The following is an 11,801-nucleotide window of genomic DNA, read 5'->3' as shown; positions in this document are numbered from 1 at the left end:
AAAGGAGAATTACAGACCGATTTCCCTAATGAGTATGGATGCCAAAATCCTCAACAAGATCCTAGCTAATAGGATCCAACAGTACATTAAAAGGATTATCCATCATGACCAAGTGGGATTCATCCCTGGGATACAAGCATGTTTCAACATTCACAAATCGATCAACATGATACATCATATCAACAAGAAAAGACTCAGGAACCATATGATCCTCTCAATTGATGCCAAAAAAGCATTTGACAAAATACAGCATCCTTTCCTGATTAAAACCCTTCAGAGTGTAGGAATAGGGGGTACATTCCTCAATCTCATAAAAACCATCTATGAAAAGCCTACAGCAAATATCATTCTCAATGGGGAAAAGCTGGAAGCCTTTCCCTTAAGATCAGGAACACGACAAGGATGCCCACTCTCGCCACTATTATTCAACATAGTATTAGAAGTCCTTGCAACAGCAATCAGACAACAAAAAGGGATAAACGGTATCCAAATCAGCAAAGAAGAAGTCAAAATGTCTCTCTTCCCAGATGACATGATACTCTATATGGAAAACCCAAAAGAATCCACTCCCAAACTATTAGAAGTTATAGAGCAATTCAGTAATGTGGCGGGATACAAAATCAATGCTCAGAAATCAGTTGCATTTCTATACACGAATAACGAGACCGAAGAAAGAGAAATTAGGGAATCCATCCCATTTACAATAGCACCTAAAACCATACGTTACCTTGGAATTAACTTAACCAGAGACATAAAGGACCTATATTCTAGAAACTATAAATCACTCTTGAAAGACATTGAGGAAGACATAAAAAGATGGAAAGATATTCCATGCTCATGGATCGGAAGAATTAACATAGTTAAAATGTCCATGCTACCCAGAGCAATCTACACTTTCAATGCTATCCCGATCAAAATACCAAGGACATTTTTCAAAGAACTGGAACAAATAGTCCTTAAATTTGTATGGAAACAGAAAAGGCCCCGAATCTCCAAGGAACTGTTGAAAAGGAAAAACAAAGCTGGGGGCATCACAATGCCGGATTTCGAGCTGTACTACAAAGCTGTGATCACAAAGACAGCATGGTACTGGCACAAAAACAGACACATAGACCAATGGAACAGAATAGAGAGCCCAGAAATGGACCCTCGGCTCTTTGGGCAACTAATATTTGATAAAGCAGGAAAAAACATCCGGTGGGAAAAAGACAGTCTCTTCAATAAATGGTGCTGGGAAAATTGGACAGCTACATGCAAAAGAATGAAACTTGACCACTCTCTCACACCATACACAAAAATAAACTCCAAATGGATGAAAGACCTCGATGTGAGACAGGAATCCATCAAAATTCTAGAGGAGAACATAGGCAGCAACCTCTACGACATCGGCCAAAGCAACCTTTTTCATGACACATCCCCAAAGGCAAGAGAAACAAAAGATAAAATGAATTTATGGGACTTCATCAAGATTAAAAGTTTCTGCACATCCAAGGAAACAGTCAGAAAAACTAAGAGGCAGCCCACGGAATGGGAGAAGATATTTGCAAATGACACTACAGATAAAGGACTGGTATCCAAGATCTACAAAGAACTTCTCAAACTCAATACACGAGAAACAAATAAACAAATCAAAAAATGGGCAGAAGATATGAACAGACACTTTTCCAATGATGACATACAAATGGCTAACAGACACATGAAAAAATGTTCAAAATCATTAGCCATCAAGGAAATTCAAATCAAAACCACACTGAGATACCACCTTACGCCAGTTAGAATGGCAAAAATAGACAAGGCAAGAAACAACAATTGCTGGAGAGGATGTGGAGAAAGGGGATCCCTCCTACATTGTTGGTGGGAATGCAAGTTGGTACAGCCACTCTGGAAAACAGTGTGGAGGTCCCTTAAAAAGTTAAAAATTGAGCTACCCTATGACCCAGCCATTGCACTACTGGGTATTTACCCCAAAGATACAGACGTAGTGAAGAGAAGGGCCATATGCACCCCAATGTTCATAGCAGCATTGTCCACAATAGCCAAATCATGGAAGGAACCGAGATGCCCTTCAACAGATGACTGGATTAAGAAGTTGTGGTCCATATATACAATGGAATATTACTCAGCAATCAGAAAGAACGAGTTCTCAACATTTGCTGCAACATGGACAGCACTGGAGGAGATAATGCTAAGTGAAATAAGTCAAGCAGAGAAAGACAATTATCATATGATTTCTCTCATCTATGGAACATAAGAACTAGGAAGATCGGTAGGGGAAGAAAGGGGTAAAGAAAAGGGGGGTAATCAGAAGGGGGAATGAAGCATGAGAGACTATGGACTCTGAGAAACAAACTGAGGGCTTTGGAGGGAACGAGGGTGGGGGAATGGGATAGGCTGGTGATGGGTAGTAAGGAGGGCACGTATTGCATGGTGCACTGGGTGTTATACGCAACTAATGAATCATCGAACTTTACATCGGAAACCAGGGATGTACTGTATGGTGGCTAACATAATAAAAAAATTTTTTTTAAAGTTTTTAATTTTAATGGAATTCAGTTTATTTTTTCTCTTGTATCTTGTGCTTTTGGTGTCATTTTCCTATATGTGCAGCACAATATTGGGTTTTACTTTGTGCTCTAATCTGAATTTTTTCTTTTAATTGTTAAATTAAATTCACTTATCTTTATTGATTTGACAGATATTTTCCTGTTTTTTTATTATAATTCTTTTGATACTAATAAAAGTTTTTGTTACCGTTCTATTTGCTTCCTTTATGTGAAAGCTTTATATAATACCCTTGTCTCCTCCTCCCTTGAAAGTTCCAGTGTATCTTGGATCCCACATTTTTCTTGTTCTTATAGAATTATTTCTTGTTCTTATAGGGTTATTTTGCCAGAGTATAGTAACTTCTTTGAGAAAAGATCATGGAAAGAAACCTTGGAGACCACACATCTGAAAATAACTTTAGTTTACCTTCAAATTTGATTCATTATTTGGCAGGGTTTAGAAGTCAAGATACAAAATAATCCCCCCCCCAATTTTTGAAGATCTTGTCAATCTTTTCTAGCATCCAATGTTGCTAAAAAGAAATTTGCTTATTCCTTTAAGGGTGACCTTTTAAAAAAATCTCTCTAGAAATTTTCTGGATTATTTGTCTCCGATCTGAAAGTTCACAAGAGTGTGTATGGGTGTGGGGTGTAGGTCTTGTCTTTTTTTTTTTTAAGAGGGAGAAGCAGGCTCCCCACTGAGCAGGAAGCCTGACTCAGAGCTCAATCCCAGGACCCCAGGATCATGACCTGAGCCAAAGGCAGACACTTAACCAACTGAGCCACTCAGGTGCCCTAGTGTGGGTCCTTTTCTATTCATTTGCTTGGTGCTTGAAGGGCTCTTTCAGTTTGAAGACATCTCCTCTGTTCTGGGACATTTTCTTCTATTATTTCTTCAGTGACTTCCACTCTTCTCTTTTTCTTTTCTTTCTTTCTTTCTTTCTTTCTTTCTTTCTTTCTTTCTTTCTTTCTTTCTTTCTTTCTTTCTTTCTTCTCTCTTTCTGGTATGCCTATTAGTCAGATGCTGGACATTTGTGTTTATACATTTTTTCATCTTATGAACATTGAGATTTCCTCAACTTTATTTTTCAATTCTTTACTCATGGTAATTATTTTTTTTTTGTAAGTTCTCTTTGTTGCCCTCTGTTTCATTTTTTACAAACAGACTTTATTTTCAAAAACCATTTTAGACTTATAGAAGAACTGAGAAGGTAGTACAAACAGCTCCTGCACACTCTACACCAAGTTTATTGACATCTTACATTAGTGTGGTACATTTGTTAGTTTAATGAACCAATTGTGATACATTGTTAACTGAAGTCCATACTTTTTTCAGATTCCCTAAGTTTTTTTTTTTTTTAAAGATTTTATTTATTTATGTGACAGAGAGACAGCCAGTGGGAGAGAGACAAGCAGGGGGAGTGGGAGAGGAAGAAGCAGGCTCCCAGCCAAGGGGCCCGATGTGGGACTCGATCCCAGAACGCCGGGATCACGCCCTAAGCCGAAGGCAGATGCTTAACAACTGCGCTACCCAGGCGCCCCTAAGTTTTTTTTTTTGTTTTTTGTTTTTTGTTTTTTGTTTTTATCTAATGTCCTTTTCTGCTTCAGAATCCCATCCAGGATACATTACATTTAGTTATCATGTCTTCTTAGGCTCCTCTTGACTGTGATAGTTTTTCAAACTTTCTTTGCTTTTGATGACCTTGACAATTTTGAGGAGTGCTGGTCAGGTGTTTGTAAACTGTTCCTGTATTGGAATTTGTCTGGTGTTTTCTTCATGATTAGACTGCTGTTACTGCTTTTGGGGAGGAAGGCCATGGAGCTAAAGCACCGTTTTCAATTAATCACATCGTATCAAGGCAACATATTATCATCTTGATGAGCTGTCTGACATAGTGTATGTCATGTTTTCCACTGTAAAGCTATTCTTTTCTCCCTTTTCTATAGTGAACTTTTGGGCTGGAAATCAGTCTCCAGCCCACGCATAAGGAGTGGGGAATTATGCTCCACTTCCCGAGGGCAGAGTATCTACAGAAATTATTTGGAATTTTTCTGCATAGGAGATTTGTATCCCCCATTTTTCAATCTATCTGATCTTTTTTTTTTTTTTTTTTGGTCAATGTAGACTCCAGAGTATTTTATATTTTGGTTGTAATCCAGTACTTCTTTATTTTGTTGTTCAAACTGATCTAGCTTTGGCCATTGGGAGCTCTTTCAGTTGGCCCCTGTGTCCCTTTGATGTAGCCCCATCAGTGTGTGTGTGTGTGTGTGTGTGTGTGTGTGTGTGTGAGTGATGTATTGAGCAATTCCTTCCTTTCTGGCACTGTAAGATGCTCTAAGCTCATCTTGGATATTTCTTATTTCTTGCCCCAGTCATAGAATTACCCATCTCTCCAAAGATCCCTGGTTCTTGTTATTGGAGGATGGTATTAGAAACCAAGATCTGGGCACTAGGTGTGCTTGTTGCTACTGGAGTGTTTTTGCATCTAGGTCTTCTCTGCTGACAGAGAAAGGACATGTGTGTGTGTGTACTAACCTGTGTGTATGAACAGATCTCTAAGTATTTCTGTATGTAACCATCTGTATCTGTGTTAAGCTACACATGCGTTCATACTGGTGTTCTCTACTCTATTGACATATGGATTATTCTAGCCTTTCCTCTTCCTTATCTGTAAACTCTCAGTCTACCAGTGAGGAATCTGGCTTTCACCCTCTGCCCTCCCTTTACTACTCAATTCTAGAATATATAGAGAGCAATATCAGAATTACTAACTCATTCACCTATAGGAAACAACTTTATCAACAGAAGTATAGTGATTGCATGCAGTCCTTTTTGCCTTTAGTCTTACAGACTCCACTCATTTCCAGTTATGTAGGTCAGCACCTCTACTCCAATCCCCCTCAGTGAGGTTGTTTCATACATTAGTAATATATTCGATGTTTTTGTCACAGTCTGTATTCCATCATAGGATTTCCCCAACCTCCTAAACAATTTTTTAAGTCTGCATATTGTAAAGTCCTATGGGTTTTGACAAATGAATAGTGTCATCTATCCATCATTCCAATATTATAGTAGTAGTATAGTTTCACAGCCCTAAAAAAATCCCTTTTGCTTCATCCATTTAACCTCCTAGTTGGACTCATATAGTCAGTAGCATTTTCAGACTGACTTATTTCAATTAACACTATGCATTTAAGGTTAATCTATATCTTTTGATGGCTTGATAGCTCATTTTCAAATACCAAAATAATATTCCATTTATGGTCATAGTACAATTTGTTTGTTTGTTTACCTATGGAAGGCTGTCTTAATTGTTTCTACTTTTTGGCAAATATAAATAAAGCTGCTGTAAATATGTCTATGTAGGTTTTGTTTGGATGTAAGTTTTCAAATCAGTTGGGTGAATATCTAGGAGCACAATTGCTAGATCATGTGGTAAGGCTATGATTAGCTTTGTAAGAAACTGCCAATCTACCTTCCAAAGTAGCTGCACTGTTTTGCATTCCCACCAGCAGGGAATGAAATTTCCTGTTGCTCCACATCCTTGACAGAATTTGGTATGGTCAGTGCTTTGGATTCTAGCCATTCTAGTAGGCATGTCATGGTATGTTGTTTTACTTTGAAATTCCCTAACAGCATATGATTCAGCACACTTTCATATGCTTATTTGCCACCTGTATGTTTTCTATGGTGAGGTGTCTATTTAGGTGTGTTGCCCATTTTTAAAATTGGGTCTCTATTTCATTTTTAATTGCATTTTCTTCTTGCTTAAGGTTTTAATTTTTAAAAGAATCTCTTTGGCAAAATTAACTTTTTCTTTTTAAGTTCTCTTTCATTTCCTGAATTTCTGTCTTTCCTCTGGAGTCTGTTTTTCTCTTTCTTTATTTGGGTTTTTTACTTTCACATCAAGTGTTTTCTTCAAAAATCCAGTGAGTCTTAGTTCATGTTTTTTCCTTTAAACCTTCTTATTGTGGACAATAAATAACACATGTACAGAAAAAAGGAAGTATGAAACACAGATGTTCAACTGGATGAATTTTTGTCCAGATCAAGAAATAGAACATTGCCGGCACCCTGGAAGGCTTCTGTATGCCTCTTGCCTATCATTATACTCTAAACTTCCTCTCTCCCTCTCTACCAGCTTATTACTATCCGGGCTAACCATAATCCTCTCCTTAAAAAAAAATAGTTTTAACACCATGCAAATATGCATGTATAAATACTGTAGTTGGGTATTCAGGCATCTTTTAAAATTTAAGAAGGAGGTAATTTTTTAAAATACAGGGAAAGCTGTATGCATTGACAAAGCCCACTGATTGGCAGGCTTTGCTTTAGGGTCATCAGGCAAAAGCCAACCTTTGTCAGGAATACCAGAATGGGGAGTACTTAACTCTGAGATGCCAACATCTCCACTAACTGCCCTAATCCTCCCTGGATAGTTTATTCTGTTTCTTTAGAACAGACCCTTTTTTGACTATCATGGTGTATTGTGCAGTCTTTTCCTCTAGAGGGCACCAGTCATCTTCCCCAGAACCCTCCCTTAGATCATCTCCCTAGGAGTTCCAGCTCCTGCCTACTCCCCAGTGGCATTCTGAAGAGACAGCGTCTCTGTGAGAAGCAGTAGCAAACAGAGCCCAACAAGTGTCTCATTTCAAGATTTGGGGCACCTAGGACAACCACCTCCTTTGGAGTCCAGGGAAGAGCAGGAATATAAACTTCCTTGCATTTAGTCACATTAAGTAATGCTCTAGCCGGCTCAGCACAACTGTTGGCCACTGCAGATCCAAGCAGCAGAGACATGCTAGCTCTTTACAAAGGCACTTCCCAACACTGTGCTAAAGACACCAGCCCAACCTGACGTTTTGGCCTCATTGACTTTTACCTGCCTTTCTCCCATCTCGGGAGTTCTCTAAATCACCAGTCTGCTGTGGGGAGACCCTCTTGCTACAGCCTGTTACGGAGTTGGAATTAGCCCACACGTTCTCCAGAGGCTATGTTCTGACTTTTTTACTATTCAGACCCAAAAGTCTTACATTGTCCAGTGCCTCTCTAGTGGAAGACCAGGTGGGTGGACTGACCTCCCTTTTGGGGCTTCTCAGGGCCTCTGGCCCAAAAGTCTGTTCCAATGGCATGGGTTCACTCAAATACTGGTGGTACCATTTGTCCAAGCTGATGAGACACTGGAAAAGACTATAAAAAATATAGAGTACAATATGACACAGAGCAATTCTGCACCAAATTGACGTGGCAATGTTCCAAATTTTGAGTCCCAACCACCTAAGGTTGTCCATGACCATTTCGCCATTTGGTTGTCCCACTGACTGGGTGGACCCCATATCAATTTCTTCATCATTTACAAAATTCTACACCCCCCCCTTTTTTTAATCATCACTTATATTGAGTTCAAGAGATCTGGGAGCCAAATAAGAAAAAAGAAATGACCATGAAGTAGCAATAGCACACAATGAGCTTTATTTGGGCAACGCTGACAGCGTGGCATGTGGGGAATTCCCTTTTCGCACGAGGCCACCCGGAGTCTTCTATACAGGGACCACCTGCCAGAGGGGGGAGGGCAAGAGAATTCTTGAGGAAGAGGAGAACGGAACAGAAGACTTCTGTGTCCACAGGGTGTTGCTCCGCAGCACAGTGGAGGTTGTTTGAAGCAGAGAATTCTGGGGATATTTTATCTGTGGCTGGCAGATGTTGGGTGCCGTATCCTGGGGTATGCAACGTAGAGGCTCTAAAAAGCTAAAGATGGGTTCATTTGGGATATATTTAAAACAACCAGATGTGTAAAATTTGAGTTTGGCACCCGTAGGCTTTCGAGCTAACAGGTCCCAGCCTGCTATAAAGTGAGCGGTACAGGGTTCATGTACAGAAGTTCTCTTCGGCTCGTTGACGTAGAATGACCTGATCAAGAAACGGAGAAAAGATCCAGACCACAGTGTCAGAAATGACAGAGGGAACAGCACTATTTTATGTCTACTTAAAGAATAGAAAGAGAATATTATGAATAAATTTATGCCAATACATTTGACAACTTAGATTCCTTGTAAAATACAAACCACCAAAGCTAACTTAAGAAGAAATAGACAACCTGAATGGCCCTATATCTGTTTTTTATAATAGAATTTGTAGCTAAAAACCTTCTCACAAAGAAAACTCCAGGCTCAAAAGTCTTTACTAGTAAATTCTAATAAACATTTAAGGAAAGAAATAATGTTAATTCTACATGCACTTTATCAGAAAATTGAAGAAGAAGGAACTTCTGAAGAGGAAGCAACACTTGCAAACTTATTACGTGAGACAGCATTATACTGGCACCAAAACCAGAAAGAAAGACATGAAAAGAAGACAAACCTGAAAATCACCTTTCACGAACTACCAAAATATCAATAAACTGAATCTAACAATATGTAGGAAGATAGTACATTACGAACAAGTGGAGTTTATCCCAGGAATGCAAGGGAGTTTGGAATTTCAAAATCAATGTAAACCACCATATTAAAAGACTAAAATAGAGCAACGGTATGATATTCCCATGTATGCAGAAAAAGCATTTGACAAAATCCACCATGTCTTCTCGATATAAACTCTCAGCAAATTAGGAGAAAGAAGGGAACTTTTCAACCTGATAAAGAGCATCTATTAAAAAACCTTTAGCTGACACCCTACTTAATGGTGCAAGACTGAATACTGTATACTTTTCACTACTCTTAGTGTTTAGTGCAAGTATGTTTGTTCTTACCATTTCTACTCAACATTGTGCTGGAGATTCTAGCCAGTACAGTAGGTTAATATTTTTAAGGTCACTTATATGTTACGGAAAAGAAGGATAAAATGGTCTTCATTCAAAAACACTGTGATTACCTATGTTGACAGTTGCATGGAATCTACAGAAGAACTTTTAGAACTAATGAATAAGTTTAGCTCTTCCTTGGTGCTGCCTACAGAGGAGGCAGCCATCTCCTACTCAGCATCATGGCTGCCCTCAGACCTCCAATGAAGCCCGAGATAGTTAAAAAGAGGGTGTGCAGAAGATTCAAGAGCCAGATCCTGACACCCAGCATTGGTTATGGGAACAACAAGAAAGCAAAGCACATGCTGTCCAGTGGCTTCCAGGAGTTTCTAGTCCACAACATCAAGGAGCTTGAGGTGCTGCTGATGTGCAACAAATCTTACTGTACAGAGATTGCTCACAATGTCTCCTCCAAGAACCACAGAGCCATTGTGGAAAGAGCAGCCCAGATAGCCATCAGAGTCACCAATCTTTGGGGCTGTGCATCAAAGAAAATGAATAGACAGACAGTTTATGTGCACATTGTCTATGTGCTAATAAAAACATAAAACTACAAAAAAAAGAAAAGAACTAATGAGTAAGTTAGCACACTTGCAGGACACAATATCAAAATCAAAATTCAATCATGTATCTTCATATTAGGAACAAACACTTGGAAATTGAATTTTTAAATGCATTTTAAAAATAGTATTGAATTTATTGAATGTTTATGAATAACTTCAACAAAAGTTGTATAAGTCTTGTACATTGAAAGCTTCAATTGCTGAGAGAAACTAAGACCTAAATAAACTGAGAGATATACTATGTTCACAACTCAGAAGTCTCACTATTTCTAAGGTATAAATTCCCTCCCAAACTGATCTATAAATGTATTGCAATACCAATAAAAATATCAGAAGACTTTTTAATAAAATTTGACAAATGGAATCTAAAATTAATGTAGAAATAAAAGGACTTAGACTAGCCAAAACAACTTGGAAAAAGAATGTTGAATTTTTGAGAACTTACATTAATTACACCATTTAAAGACTTGTTATAAAGCTTCAGAATCAAAACTGGTACAGGCATAAAGAGAGACAAAAAGATCAAAGGAACAGGATAGAATCTGTAGATTCACACACGTATGACTTTTGCCAAAGATGCTGAGACACTTCAATGAGGAAGGATAATATTTTCAAGAAATAAATCTTTACAAGAAATCTTTTCAATAACTGAATATGCAAAAAATTAAGGCTTTCACCTTACCTTACACATATGCAAAAAAATAACTCAAAATGGATTGTAGATTTATATGTAAGAGATAAAACTATAAATCTTCTAGGAGAAAATCTTAGTGAACTTGAGTTTGGCAAGGATTTTTAAACATGACACAAAAATCAGTCACTATAAAAAGAAAAAGTCAATAAATCTGACTTCTTAAGAATTAAAAATTTTGCTCTTCAAAAACACTGTTAGTTTTCAGTCTATTGTGTAAGGAGCTTGAAAGTCATCATTGTCAACCTCACCACAAGAAAAAAGATAGACAAACTAAAAATTATCAACTGTTTTAAGATGCATCAGAGTTTCAAGATCACAAGTGCTGCCCCCCAAAATTTGAGAGACAGAGAAGCAAATAAAGACAATCACAACTTATAGGAGAAGGAACTCCATGAGAACCAGTACCAGGGTAGGAAAACCTAAACTATAATTGATGGTTTGCTGGAAATTTGGTGTGGACAAGTTTGAGAGTTAAAAACTCCAAGGCCAGTCTTTCAAGGTTGCTCATGCTTTTCTGAGCTTTGTCTTCAGAAGAGCTACCAAGTTCTCACAATTAGAGACAGAGAAAAATCCCCTCATGCTTCTGGCAGAGGGAGGGGGAAAACACCCATTTTGAAATACGCTCAGAGCATTCTATTCATCTTAACAAGGTTTGCCTTCAAGAAAAACTGTTTTACCAGAGATTAGCTGACCTGGGGAAAGGGAAATACCCAACTTCAGCCTCCTCTAGCTTTCCTATCTCACCTAAGCACAGGCCCATTAAAAGATTGAGACCTGATCATAGGACTATAGAACACTTACCTCTCTTCACATCTCACACACACATCAGTAGGGCTTCTGTATAATAACAGGGGGACACAACTAAAAGAACTGCATGTCTCAGTCCTAACTTAAGAAAAAGCCTCCAGAGAAGCTCAAAGACAATAGAAGAGACAAAAACAAAGATACCAGAGGAAATTCTATTCTCAGATATCCATAACAAACAATAAACACAGCCTAACCTATAGCCACATAAACATAAAACCTCACATGAAACCCTATTTACCTCAGTTCATTTTTACTCACTACATCATGTTGGCTTCCAACAAAAAAACTACAAGTGGTACTGAAAAACAAGAAACACATTTTGAGGGGAAAAGATGGCGGAGGAGTAGGGGACCCATTTTTCAGCCGGTCTCCTGAGTCGAGTTGGATGGTTACC

At 38.3% G+C, this 11,801-nt stretch overlaps 1 protein-coding gene across 1 annotated transcript; it reads left to right on the top strand.

The window, feature by feature from the left end:
- Positions 1–9,525: 9,525 nt before the first annotated feature.
- LOC103658610 (60S ribosomal protein L32-like) lies at positions 9,526–9,891 on the top strand. Its single transcript, XM_040636936.1, has one exon. It carries the CDS (start codon positions 9,526–9,528, stop codon positions 9,889–9,891), a length of 366 nt encoding a protein of 121 aa, XP_040492870.1.
- The last annotated feature ends 1,910 nt before the right edge of the window (positions 9,892–11,801 follow it).

The sequence above is a fragment of the Ursus maritimus genome, unplaced genomic scaffold (genome assembly GCF_017311325.1).
Source record: "Ursus maritimus isolate PB19 unplaced genomic scaffold, ASM1731132v1 scaffold_1, whole genome shotgun sequence".
Taxonomy (NCBI): domain Eukaryota; kingdom Metazoa; phylum Chordata; class Mammalia; order Carnivora; family Ursidae; genus Ursus; species Ursus maritimus.
This window is presented reverse-complemented; position numbering and strand designations above follow the sequence as displayed.